The 14,823-nt window shown below is 37.4% G+C and overlaps 1 protein-coding gene across 10 annotated transcripts in view; it reads left to right on the top strand.

Moving 5' to 3' along the window:
* KLHL5 (kelch like family member 5) overlaps positions 1 to 14,823 on the top strand; it is a 98,817-nt gene that overhangs the window by 43,670 nt on the left and 40,324 nt on the right. For all 10 annotated transcript variants that reach the window (XM_045475011.1, XM_045475013.1, XM_045475007.1 and 7 more), the window contains one exon: positions 7,629 to 7,841. In XM_045475011.1, the coding sequence (XP_045330967.1) occupies positions 7,629 to 7,841 (213 nt within the window). The remainder of the gene's footprint in view (positions 1 to 7,628; positions 7,842 to 14,823) is intronic.

Genomic DNA, 14,823 nt, shown 5'->3' with positions numbered 1-14,823 from the left:
GTAAGTCATTTAGAGGAAGATTGTTTGACTTGAATTGTTGCTATGGGAACTCGATGAAAATGTATCACAAAATTCAATCTTCAATTTAAACAAATCCCTCAGTAATTTCATTTGCTTAAAACCTAATTCCAAAAGGAGGAAAGGCATAATGCTAGCAAGTGTTTGGTAGCGTGATAGCTATTTATATTACAAAATAGATTTTAAGATTTTATTTTAATTCCAGTGAGTTAACATACAGTGTTATATTAGCTTCAAGGTACACAATATAGTGATTCAACACTTCCATAAAACACCTGGTGCTCATCACAACAACACAAAAGAGAGTAAGCATACTACCACATAGTGAATTCAGTTGTTACAGTCAGTAAATGATGCATGTATTGGGGATGTTTACTCATCCTCTGTGAGCACAGGTAGGAGAGGATGAAGAGTTCCTTCTTGTTATCCTGAAATCTGGAAACTGGTGCTCATTCTGGCTGCCACTGAATGTGACCTGGCACAAGTTATTTAACCTCCACCAAAAAGTCTAAGACTGGGTATATTATTACAAATATCTAATGACATTATGGATTTATGAAATAAATACAAGCATTTAATTTTAAATTTTGTTTCTTGATCTAGAAAACCTTGAAAAAAACATTGAATTCTGTTAAAATCCCTGCTTTAAAACCAAATAATACTTTTGAAAAGCACTTTGTGTTTAACCTTGAGTTCAGTAGTCTTTCTGTAAGTTGTTGAGAGACTTGATTTTCACTTAAAATGAATTAGAATGGAATGGACAGCATTCTGAAATAGGTATATCAACAAATAAATAATAAAATGTATATTGTTATATAATAGTCCTTTTCTAATTGATGAATTAATCCCATTGCATTGGTAATGCCACTAATACCATTTGAAAGGAAACCAATAGTTAACAGCAGTATGGTGTGAATGTTGATTATACTATACACTACCTTTGAGCAATTACAAATGTGTATTACTAGAGAACTCACTAAATCCCTAAAAAGGAATAACATCAGAATCATAGAGGTCCCAGAAGATGAAGAGAGAGAAAAGGGGTAGAAGGTTTATGTGAGCAAATGATAGCACAAAACTTTCCTAACCTGGGAAAAGACATAACACAGACATCAAAATCCAGGAAGCACAGAGAACTCTCATTAGATTCAACAAAAACCAACCATCAACAAGGCATTATCAGTCAAATTCACAAAGTACACAGAAAATGAAAGAATCATGAAAGCAGCAAGGGAAAAAAGCCCTTAACCTGCAAAGGAAGACAGATCAGGTTTGAGCAGACCTATCCACAGAAACTTGGGCCAGAAAAGAGTGGCAGGATATACTCAATGTGCGGAATCAGAAAAATATGCAACCAAGAATTCTTTGTCCAGCACGGCTGTCATTCAAAATAGAAGGAGAGAGAAAAAGTTTCCCACTGGAGAGTGTAATGCTAAGTGAAATAAGCCATATAGAGAAAGATACCATATGTTTTCACTCTTATGTGGGATCCTGAGAAACTTAACAGAAACCCATGGGGGAGGGGAAGGAAAAAAAAAAAAAAAGAGGTTAGAGTGGCAGACAGCCAAAGCATAAAATACTCTTAAAAACTGAGAACGAACTGAGGGTTAATGGGGGGTGGGAGGGAGAGGAGGGTAGGTGATGGATATTGAAGAGGGCATCTTTTGGGATGAGCACTGGGTGTTGTATGGAAACCAATTTGACAATAAATTTCATATATTAAAAAAAATAATAAATAATAAAAAAAAAAGTTTCCCAGACAAACAAAAACTAAAGGAGTTCATGACAACTAAACCAGCCCTGCAAGAAATTTTAAGGGGGACTCTCTGAGGGGAGAAAAGACAAGGAAAAAAAAAACAAAAAAGACCAAAAGCAACAAAAACTAGAAAGGACCAGAGAACAACTCTACAGGCAACATAATGGCAATAAATTCTTATCTTTCAGTACTCACTCTAAATGTCAGTGGACTAAACACTCCAATCAAAAGACATAGGGTAGCAGAATGGATAAGAAAACAAGATCCATCTATATGCTGTTTACAAGAGACCCAGTTTAAACCTAAAGACACATTCAGATTGAAAATAAGGGGATGGAGAAACATCTATCATGCTAATGGTCACCAAAAGAAAGCCAGAGTAGCCATACTTATATCAGGCAATCTAGATTTTAAAATAAAGGCTCTAACAAGGGATGAAGAAGGGCATTATATCATAATTAAGAGGTATATTGACCAAGAAGACCTAACAGTTGTAAACATCTGTGCCCCAAATGTGCAAGCATCCAAATAATTAAATCAATCACAAACCTAAAGAAACTCATTGATAATAATACCATAGTAGTAGGGGACTTCAACACCCCACTTACAACAATGTAAAGATCATCTAAACAGAAAATCAACAAGGAAACAATGGCTTTGAATGACACACTAGACAAGATGGACTTATAAGATATACAGAACATTTCATCCTAAAGCAGCAGAATACACATTCTTCTCCAGTGCACATGGAACAATCCTCAGAATAGATCATATACTGGGACACAAATCAGCCCTCAGCAAGTACAAAAACATCGAGATCATACTGTGCATGTTTTCAGACCACCACACTATGAAACTCAAAATCAACCACAAGAAAAATTTGGAAAGATAACAAATACTAGGAGACTAAAGAACATCCTACCAAAGAATGAATGGAGTAACCAAGAAGTTAAAGAGGAAATTTAAAAGTACATGGAAGCCAATGAAAATGATAACACCACAGCCCAAAACCTCTGGGACGCAGCAAAAGTGGTCATAAGAGGGAAGCGTATAGCAATCTAGGCCTTCCTAAAGAAGGAAGAAAGTCTCAGATACACAACCTAATCTTACACCTTAAAGAGCTGGAAAAAGAACAGCAAATGAAACCCAAAAACAGCAGAAGGCAGGAAATAATAAAGATTAGAGCAGAAATCAGTGCTATAGAAACAAAAAAACAAAACAATAGAACAGATCAATGAAACCAGAAGCTTGTTCTTTGAAAGAATTAACAAAATTGATAAACACCTAGCCAGTTTGATGAAAAAGAAAAAGGAAAGAACCCAAATAAATAAAATCAAGAATGAAAGAGGAGAGATCACAGCCAACACAGCAGAAATACAAACAATAATAAGAGAATATTATGAGCAATTATACACCAATAAATTGGGCAATCTGGAAGAAATGGACAAATTCCTAGAAACATATACACTACCAAAACTGAAACAGGAAGAAATAGAAAATTTGAACAGACCCATAACCAGTAAAGAAATTGAGTTAGAAATAAGAATCTCCCAAAAAACAAGACTCCAGGGCCAGGTTGCTTTCCAGGGGAAACCTACCAAACATTTAAAGAAGAGTTAACACCTGTTTTTTGAAGCTATTTCAAAAAATAGAAATGGAAGGAAAACTTCCAAACTCATTCTATGAAGCCAGCATTACCTTGATTCCAAAACCAGACAAAGACCCCACTAAAAAGGAGAACTGTAGACCAATTTCCCTGATGAACATGGATGCAAAAAATCCTCAACAAGATACTAGCCAAGTGGATCCAACAGTACGTTAAAAAAATTATTCACCACGACCAAGTGGGATTTATACCTGCGATATAGGGCTTGTTCAATATCTGCAAAACAATCAATGCAATACATCACATTAATAAAAGAAAGGACAAGAACCAAATGATCCTCTCAATAGATGCAGGGAAAACATTTGACAAAATACAGCATCCTTTCTGGATAAAAACCCTCAAGAAAGTAGGAATAGAAGGATCATACCTCAAGATCATAAAAGCCATATATGAAAGACCCACCACTAATATCATCCTCAATGGGGAAAAACTGAGAGCTTTCCCCCTAAGGTCAGGAACAAAACAGGCATGTCCACTCTTGCCACTGTTACTCAGCATAGTATTGGAAGCCTTAGCCTGAGCGATCAGACAACACAAAGAAATAAAAGGCATCCAACTCGGGCAGGAGGAGGTCAACTTTCACTCTTTGCAGATGGCATGCTACTCTATATGGAAAACCCAAAAGATTCCACCAAAAAACTGCCAGAACTGATCCATGAATTTAGCAATGTCACAGGATATAAAGTCAATGTACAGAAATAGGTTGTATTCCTGTACACCAATAACGAAGCAACAGAAAGAGAAATCACAGAAGTGATCCCATTTACAGTTGCACCAAAAACCATAAAATACCTAAGAATAAATCTAACCAAAAAGGTGAAAAGTCTATACACTGAAAACTATAGAAAGCTTATGAAAGAAATTGAAGAAGACAGAAAAAAAATGGGAAAAGAGTCATGCTCCTGGATAGGAAGAACAGATACTGTTAAAAATGTCAATACTACCCAAAGCAATCTACATAGTCAATGCAATCCCTATCAAAATAACAACAGCATTCTTCACAGAGCTAGAACAAACAATCCTAGAATTTGTATGGAACCAGAAAAGACCCGGAATAACCAAAAGCAATCTTGAAAAAGAAAACCAAAGCTGGAGGCATCACAATCCTGGACTTCAAGGTGTTTTACAAAGCTGTAATCATCAAGACAGTATGGTACTGGCAGAAGAACAGACACTCAGATCAATGGAACAGAATAGAGAACCCAGAAACGGACCCACGAACATATGGCCAACTGATCTTTGACAAAGCTGGAAAGAATATCCAATGGAATAAAGACAGTCTCCTCAGCAAGTGGTGCTGGGAAAACTGGACAGGACCACTTTCTTACACCACACACAAAAATAAACTCAAAGTGGATGAAAGACCTAAACGGAAGACAGCAAGCCATCAAATCCTTGAGGAGAAAGCAGGCAAAAACCTCTTTGACCTTGGCCACAGCGACTTTTTTTTTTTTTTTTTAATTTTTTTTTTCAACGTTTGTTTATTTTTGGGACAGAGAGAGACAGAGCATGAACGGGGGAGGGGCAGAGAGAGAGAGAGAGACACAGAATCAGAAACAGGATCCAGGCTCTGAGCCATCAGCCCAGAGCCTGATGCGGGGCTCGAACTCACGGACCGCAAGATCGTGACCTGGCTGAAGTCGGACGCTTAACCGACTGCGCCACCCAGGTGCCCCAACAACTTCTTACTCAACGTGTCTCCTGAGACAAGGGAAACCAAAACAAAAATGAACTATTGGGACCTCATCAAAATAAAAAGCTTCTGCACAGTGAAGGAAACAATCAGCAAAACTAAAAGACAGCCAATAGAATGGGAGAAGATATTTGCAAATGACAATCAGGTAAAGGGTTAGTATCCAAAATCTATAAAGAAGTGATCAAACTCAACACCCAAAAAACAAATAATGCAGTGAAGAAATGGGCCAAAGACATGAATAGACACTTCTCCAAAGAAGACATCCAAATGGCTGACAGACGCATTAAAAAATGCTCCACATCACTCATCATCAGGGAAATACAAATCAAAACCACAATGAGATACCACCTTACACCTGTCAGAATGGCTCACATTAACAACTCAGGCAACAACAGATGTTGGTGAGGATGCGGAGAAAGAGGATCTCTTTTGCACTGCTGGTGGGAGTGCAAACTGGTGCAGCCACTCTGGAAAACAGCATGGAGGTTCCTCAAAAAATTAAAAATAGAACTGCCCTACGACCCAGCAATTGCCCTACTAGGTACTTATCCAAGGGAATTGGGTGTGCTGTTTCGAATGGGCGCATGCACCCCAATGTTTATAGCAGTGTTATCAACAATAGCCAAAGTATGGAAAGAGCAAATGTCCATCGATGGATGAATAGATAAAGAAGATGTATATGTATGTGTGTGTGTATGTGTGTGTGTGTGTGTGTATGCATTATATGCTAACTAACTTGGATGTAAATTTAAAAATTAATTAATTAATCACATATCTGCTATAACTAAATGGCTAAACAATTAAAGTTGAAAAAAAGAAATTTTGATTTGTTGAGAATCTTTCCTAATATTATGTAATAAATGTTTCCATGTATCTGTATGATATTTGTTTTTGAAATTTTTAATACCTGCTTAATAGTTCATTGAGTTACAAACCCCTATAGCTGGACCTTTAGGCTGATTCCTATTTTGTACTATTATAAATAATAATTCAGAGAAGCATCATTAGAGAAGCATCAGCTTTTTTTTTCCCTTGTGAATTATTTATAAAGTATTAAACTGCTAGTGGGGTAACTAGGTTGAGAGCTTAAGCATTTTTATAGCTCTTGCTATGTGTTACCAAATCATTTTATAATGTCAGTATATAATTGGGTCGAACAGTTTGCTTGAAGCCAACATCAAGGTTTTATTAAAATACATTTCTGAAAATGATAATCAGTCATTTAAAATAGATACATTTGGGCATCTTTAACAAATCATGATGAATTGAGGCAATTGAATTTAGTTAATTATTCATGTATGGTTTCCTATTTAAGAATTTCTAAGAAAGGAATGTCAACCCAAGATATATTTTAGATTAGTACCTAATTTGGGTTACTGCAAGCTATGTGGAACATATAATTCTCATTTTAATATAGAAGATAGTCACCAGTCCTTATCTCTAGCTCTAATTTAAACAGCCCTAGCTATTTCACTAGAACCGTGTATGCTGAGACAGCCATAGCAAACTAGGAAATGTATGAAAAACATTAAGGGACAATATACGTAGCTTTTGCATTTATTTTATAGTTATGTAAACAGTCCATGCATTAAGACTTGTAACCTTGCACACCAGAAAGTAAATTTCCCGTCTCTTCAGACTGTTTAGCATAATAACCTAGCAAAAGTCATTATCTCGCAGCTAAAGTCATTTCTATCTCCCATTTCAAATTATAAGGAGCCTGATTCTAATATGTGACTGAAAATGAATGATCTTTGGTGCAAGGGCTTAGGGTCCCAGTGCATTCTGTGTCAACACTCTTGCTTTGGCTCTTTTTCTTTGAGACCAAAAGAACTTCATACATAAATCAGATTAGAAGTTTTTAAAACAGATCTAAAATCCTGGGTGGTCTTATAAATTACATTAATACACTCTAGTATAGGCTAATCAAGTTCTAGGATAGCCCTAAGGACATATGGTCTTCCCTGGGCAGAGTCTGAGAAGACTTCTGTGGTCTTGGGAATGGTCTTGAGCGATCTAGCCAGCCAGGCAGCCCTTTCTGGGTAAGAGAAATAACTTCATCGCTCACCCAAGTGTTTAGCTGTACTGTTAACCAAATTCTTCGGCAACCACAAATGTAAACTAAATTTGATGTTAAGAGTATCCTACATCTCAGAGTCTAATTCATTTTTTCTGCCTTCTACCTCTTGAAAGACTTGCCAGAACTATGCCCTAACTTGACCAAAGCAATACGTACCAATCCCAGGTCCATTTTTAAAATGTACCAAATGGTAGAATTTAATTCTACTGATATAGAGACTTAAAATGTAACAACATAATTGCAGTTTAAATGTTATTTTCTACTGTGTTTCTTTCCTAGTGATACTATTGTAAGGAAGGTACAAACTGTACAAACTGTATTTTGGCATCTAATTCAGAATTTTTTATTTTATCTTAAATAAACCGATGGACAGGAGGAGGAGTGTTGTTTATGTGCTATTTATTCCCTCTAGGAACATTTCATGGAAGTAATTCGAAACCAGGAATTTGTACTATTACCAGCCAGCGAAATTGCGAAGCTCTTGGCCAGCGATGACATGAACATTCCTAATGAAGAGACGATACTGAATGCACTTCTAACTTGGGTCCGTCATGATTTGGAACAGAGACGGAAAGATCTCAGTAAACTTTTGGCTTATATTAGGCTACCTCTTCTTGCACCACAGGTAAACTGTTTTTGATTATTTAATCAGCATCATAATTTCAACAACATTTGAGTATTTACTTCATGCTAATTATGTTAATATGTACATGTCTGTAAGTTTTTTCCTTTGATTATTCTATCTGATAAGGTCGTTTTACATATACTCCTATGAAATGCATAGTTGAAAAGACACTTAGGTAAAAAAATTTCTGCTTATGTTTTCTTTTTTTTAAGTTTATTATTTTGAGAGAGAATACGTGTGCATGCACACACATGGGAGGTGGGGAGGAAGAGAGAGAATCCTAAGCAGGCTCTGGGCTGTGAGCACAAAGCCCAGCCTGGGGCTCAATCTCATGAACTGTGAGACCATAACCTGAGCTAAAATCAAGAGTTGGATGCTTAACCAACTGAGCCACCCAGGTGCCCCTCTGCATATATATATTCAACCCAGAAGGTCTGGCTACCTAAATTGCATGAATTAAATAACATTTTCACTTAGGGGTTAGTAATTTTATTTGACTCAACTAGAAACCTATCCTAGCAATTGAGAATTAGTAAAGCTGCTAATGCAAGTAGCAATGGACACTAGGAACCAGAAAAATTCGATTAATTCATTTGCTACATGTTTACTAAGTATCCACTAAATGCTGGATTCTGGTGATATATAAACTGAGACATGATAAAGAGTTCCAGCTCTGACATTTTAAAATTCTGTATCTGGGCATCTTCACACACCTCAGTCTCTTAGTCTATCAGATGGAGATAACATTCTCTTTGACTGTCTCACAGGATTACTATAAAGATGAGAAAAGGGCTCTGTGAAACCAAATGTGCTATAAATAATCATGGTAGGATTATCAGCATCATTTTAGAATTGAGAGACATCTAGTTAGTGTATTCAAGGTGATCAGTCATAACATATTTACATGCATAGTTTCCCCTTTGTACAGTTCTAACTGGAATGTGCAGCAGTCTCCCCTTATCAGCAGTTTGGTTTTGTGGTGTCAGTTACCCACAGTCAGCCATGGTCAGAAAGCAAATGATCCTCCTTCTGACGTCTTGTGAGATCATTAGTTAGCCTAACACTACATCGCGGTGCCTATGTTACCCACCTTACTTCAGGTCATCACGCAGGCATTTTATCATCTTCTGTCATCACAAGAGAAAGAAGGGCACGTACAGTACAATAAGATATTTAGAGAGAAAGGCTGCATTCATGTAACTTGTATTACAGTATTATAATTGTTCTATTTTATTTGGTATTGTTGTTAATCTCTTACTGTGCCTCGTTTTTAAATTAAACTTTTTCATAGGTATGTATGTATAAGAAAAAAACATAGTGTACACAGGGTTCGGTACTATTTGCAGCTTCAGGCATCCACTGAGGGTCTTGGAACATATCCCCCATGGTTAGGAGGGGAGACTTCTGTACAGTAATTTCTACTGCCTATTTTGCTGCTTATCTTGAAGGCTTGAATAGAGAAAGAGGCCTTGAAAGTGAAGAAAACAATGAACTGTTACTACTCGAGATCAGATTTTTGTTGTTTCAAGTGCCATCAGTTTTATCTTACCTGCATTTATCTTGGGCATTATGTATTATTTCCAGCCGTTGTTAGCAAAAGTTACTGTTTGCTGTCTACCTTATAGAGACAAAAATTAGCGCTGATACTTTATAAGAAAGATCTTCTCTTTGGAAGGAATAATTTTCTATGAATTCATGGGAATGAAACTGCATGAATTTATGACAATTCAGGAAAAATAACATTGTAAAACATGTCCTTTGAAATCAGGTTTTAAAAAGCGAGTTATATTTTACTGATACTTTGCAGAATTTTTTTTCTTATCCTTTTCTAGATTACAGAAAATAAAATGTGAAAAATCCTAGTAGACTTTGAAAAAAATCTGTGCAATTAAGTAACCTGATAATTGACTTCAGTGCTGCAGTTTCAAATATTTATGATACTGTATTTGCATGACTCTTTAAAATTTCTGTTATCCACGGTACTGCTGATAATCATAGGCGTAAGATCTTAGAGTTAAAAGGCAGCCATTTAGTCTAACACCTGTTGTACAAATGAAGTAACAGACTAAAAAAGTAAAACCATATGCTCAAAATCATAAAGTGATTGCATAAATTCCTGTCCCTCTCCATTGTAGTTCTGTTTGCCTTTGCTACTTGACTAACATAGAGCTAATAAAAGATGGAGGTAGAACTTGAACCCAAGTTAAGTTCTGTGCCATTCTCACAGAACCATTATGCCTCTTGAATGTACTATATGTAAAATTGCTGGGTGAGAAGAAGAATATCAAGTTGAGGAAGAAATAGATTAAAACATAAATTTGTAATTACAATATAATGAGAGGTAGGCTGTGATAGATACATGAACATGGCATTATGGAAATAATCCGAATAGCTACCCAGAAGAGGGGGCAGGATAGCCCAGGAGAGATAGGAGATTATACCTAGTTATGGAGTCATGAGCAATGCATCATGCCCTGGAATTTGAAGAGTGCTTGCATGGCTTGAGAGCAGAAATAAAAGGTGTGGAGAAACAGAGAATCTCTAGTTATGCCAAAGAGTTTGTGTTTTATCCCAGAAGCATTGAGGAAGCACTAAAGTTTAAACAGAGAATGGCATAATTCACATTTTATTTAGGAAGATCCTCTAACAGTGTTGCAGAGATTGGATTGGAATGGTCAAAGTAGAAATCCATTATGAAGACTATTAGATTCAGGCAAGTGAATTAAGCCCTCTCTGGCAGTGGAGGTAGAGAAATTACCAGGCTCAAGAGCTATTTAGGAATTAGAATTGATACAAGTTAATGATCAGTTGAAAGGGGAGGGTACAAATAAAAGAGGGCTCCAAAATGATTCTGATTTGTCCAAGTAGGTTAAGGAAGGTGCTGTCAATTACGACAAGGAATTGAGGATGAAGAGCTGATTTTGAAGGTGAGAAGAAAGTGGAAGAATCATGTTCCCAGAGCTTCTTGGTACCTTTAATCCTCTTGGAGTCTAGGAAGGAGTTTTGAAAATTTATTATTAGGTTGTTGAAGCCAAAAGGAAGAGAATGACATGACCAAAGAGAACACAAGGGCACTAGGAGTGGAACCCTAGGAAATAGTAGGATTTAGTGGTAGTTCCTAAACCTGCCTAAATAACTGGAGTGCTGTTAAAAACAGATTCAAGTCTGGGGCGCCTGGGTGGCTCAGTCGGTTGAGTGTCTGACTTTGGCTCAGGTCATGAGCTCACGGTTTGTGAGTTCGAGCCCCACGTCGGGCTCTGTGCTGACAGCTCAGAGCCTGGAGCCTGCTTCAGATTCTGTGTCTCCCTCTCTCTCTCTCTCAAAAATAAATAAAGATTAAAAAGAGATTCCAGTCTAAGAAGGAGGAAATTTTAACATTATCAGATATTATGATCTTGTTCAAAGAGACAAGATAATGACAGAAAATCCATTGGATTAGCCCATTTGTTTCAAATTGTGGTCTCCAAGTATAGGATCACCACCACCTGGGAAGTTTAAAATACAAATTATGGGGAGGGACCAAGATGGCAGAGCAGCATGGAAGTTTCTTGTGTCTCTTGTCCCTGAAATGCAGCTAGAACAACACCAAACCATCTTGCACACCTAAAATATTGATCTGAGGGTTAACTCTACAATCTGTGTAACTTGAACCAAGAACTCAGCAGGAATTCACCCCAAAAGAAAGAACAGGAAGAAACAACAACCAGGGATTTAATCAACACAGATACAAGCAAGGTGTCTGTACCAGAATTTAGAATATGATAATAAGATTACTAACTGGGGTTGAAAAAAAGCATAGAATCCCTTTCTGTGGAGATAAAAGAAGTAAAATGCAGTCAGGACGAAATTAAAAATGTTATAACTGAGATGCAGTCTTGAATGGATGCCACAGCGGTAAGGATGGATGAAGCAAGGCAGCAGCTCAGCGATATAGAGGACAAACTTATGGAGAAGAATGAAGCAGAAAAAAAGAGGGAAACCAAGGCAAAAGAATATAAGAATATATTCTTATATATGAGATATATATAATATAAAATATAAGAATTAGAGAACTCGGTGACTCATTAAAAAGAAATAACATCTGGATTATAGGGGTCCCAGAGGGTGAAGAGAGAGAAAAAGGGGTAGAAGGTTTATGTGAGCAAATGATAGCACAAAATTTTCCTAACCTGGGAAAAGACACAGACATCAAAATCCAGGAAGCACAGAGAACTCCCATTAGAGTCAACAAAAACCATCAACAAGGCATATCAGTCAAATTCACAGAATACACAGACAAGGAAAGAATCATGAAAGCAGCAAGGGAAAAAAAGTCCTAATCTACAAGGGAAGACAGATCAGGTTCGCAGCAGACCTATCCACAGAAACTTGGCAGGCCAGAAAAGAGTGGCAGGATATATTCAATATGCTGAACCGGAAAAATATGCAGTGAAGAATTCTTTTTTTTTTTTTTTTTTAATTTTTTTTTCAACGTTTATTTATTTTTGGGACAGAGAGAGACAGAGCATGAACGGGGGTGGGGGGCAGAGAGAGAGGGAGACACAGAATCGGAAACAGGCTCCAGGCTCTGAGCCATCAGCCCAGAGCCCGACGCGGGGCTCGAACTCACGGACCACGAGATCTAGACCTGGCTGAAGTCGAACGCTTTAACCGACTGCGCCACCCAGGCGCCCCAGCAGTGAAGAATTCTTTATCCAGCAAGGCTGTCATTCAAAATAGAAGGAGAGAGAAAAAGTTTCCCACACAAAGAAGAAGTCAGAGTTAGTGACCACTAAACCAGCCAGGCAAGAAATTTTAAGGGGGACTCTCTGAGGAGAGAAAGGACAAAACAAAACAAAAAAGACCAAAAGCAACAAAGGCTAGAAAGGACCAGAGAACACCACCAGAAATGCCAACTTTACAGGCAACACACAATGGTAATAAATTCATATCTTTCAGTACTCACTCTAAATGTCAATGGACTAAATGCTCCATTCAAAAGACATAGGGTAACAGAATGGATAAGAAAACAAGACCCATCTACCTAATGTTTACAAGAGACCCATTTTAGACCTAACAACACCTTCAAATTGAAAATAAGGGGATGGAGAAACATCTATCATGCTAATGGTCGCCAAGAGAAAGCCAGAGTGGCCATACTTATACCAGGCAATCTAGATTTTAAAATGAAAACTCTAATAAGAGATGAAGAAGGGCATTATATCATAACTAAAAGGTCTATTGACCAAGAAGACCTAACAGTTGTAAACATCTATGCCCCAAACATAGAAGAATCCAAATATATAAATTAATTAATCACAAATATACAGAAACTCATTGATAGTAATACCAAAATAGTAGGGGACTTCAACACCCCACTTACAACAATGGAAAGATCATCTAAACAAAATCAATAAGGAAACAATGGCTTTGAATGACACACTGGACCAGATGGACTTAACAGATATATACAGAACATTTCATCCTAAAGCAGCAAAGTACACATTCCTCTCAAGTGCACATGGAACATTCTCCAGAATAGATCACATAATGGGACACAAATCAGTCCTCAACAAGTACAAAAAGGTCGAGATCATACCTTGCATATTTTTAGTTCACAATGCTATGAAACTGAAAATCGACCACAAGAAAAAAAGTTGGGAAGACAACAAATACTTGAGAGACTAAAGAACATCCTACTAAAGAATGAATGGGCAGACAACACAAAGAAATAAAAGGCATCCAAATGGGCCAGGAGGAGGTCAAACTTTCACTCTTTGCAGATGACATGATACTCTATATGGAAAACCCAAAATATTCCACCAAAAAACTGCTAGAACTGATTCATGAATTCAGCAAAGTTGCAGGATATAAAATCAATGCACAGAAATCGGTTACATTCCTAAACACCAACAATGAAGCAACAGAAAGAGAAATCAAGGAATCGATCCCATTTACAGTTGCACCAAAAACCATAAAATACCTAGGAATAAATCTAACCAAGAGGTGAAAAATCTATACGCTGAAAAGTATAGAAAGCTTATGAAAGAAATTGAAGAAGACACAAAAAAAATGGAAAAAGATTCCATGCTCCTAGATAGGAAGAACAAATACTGTTAAAATGTTGATACTACCCAAAGCAATCTACATATTCAGTGCAATCCCTATCAAAATAACAACAGCATTCTTCACAGATCTAGAACAAGTAATCCTAAAAATTTGTATGGAACCAGAAAAGACCCCGAATAGCCAAAGCAATCTTGAAAACAAAACCAATGGGGCGCCTGGGTGGCTCAGTCGGTTAAGCGGCCGACTTCGGCTCGGGTCATGATCTCGCGGTCCGTGAGTTCCAGCCCCGCGTCAGGCTCTGTGCTGACAGCTCAGAGCCTGGAGCCTGTTTCGGATTCTGTGTCTCCCTCTCTCTGACCCTCCCCCATTCATGCTCTGTCTCTCTCTGTCTCAAAAGTAAATAAACGTTAAAAAAAAATTAAAAAAAAAAAAAAAAAGAAAACAAAACCAAAGCTGGAGGCGTCACAATCCCAGATGTCAAGCTATATTACAAAGCTGTAATCATCAAGACAGTATGGTACTGGCAGAAGAACAGACACTCAGATCAATGGTACAGAATAGAGAACCCAGAAATGGACCCAAACATGTATGGCCAGCTAATCTTTGACAAAGCAGGAAAGAATATCCAATGGAATAAAGACAGTCTCTTCAGCAAGTGGTGCTGGGAAAACCGGACAGCAACATGCAGAAGAATGAACCTGGATCACTTTCTTACACCATACACACACACACACACACACACACACACACACACACACAGGATGAAAGACCTCAATGTAAGACAGGAAGCCATCAAAATCCTCGAGGAGAAAGCAGGCAAAAACCTCTTTGATCTTGGCCACAACAACTTCTTACTCAACACGTCTCTGGAGGCAAGGGAAACAAAAGCAAAAATGAACTCATCAAAATAAAAAGCTTCTGCACAGCAAAGGAA

Source organism: Leopardus geoffroyi, chromosome B1, assembly GCF_018350155.1.
Source record: "Leopardus geoffroyi isolate Oge1 chromosome B1, O.geoffroyi_Oge1_pat1.0, whole genome shotgun sequence".
NCBI classification, from domain to species: Eukaryota; Metazoa; Chordata; class Mammalia; order Carnivora; family Felidae; genus Leopardus; species Leopardus geoffroyi.
This window is presented reverse-complemented; position numbering and strand designations above follow the sequence as displayed.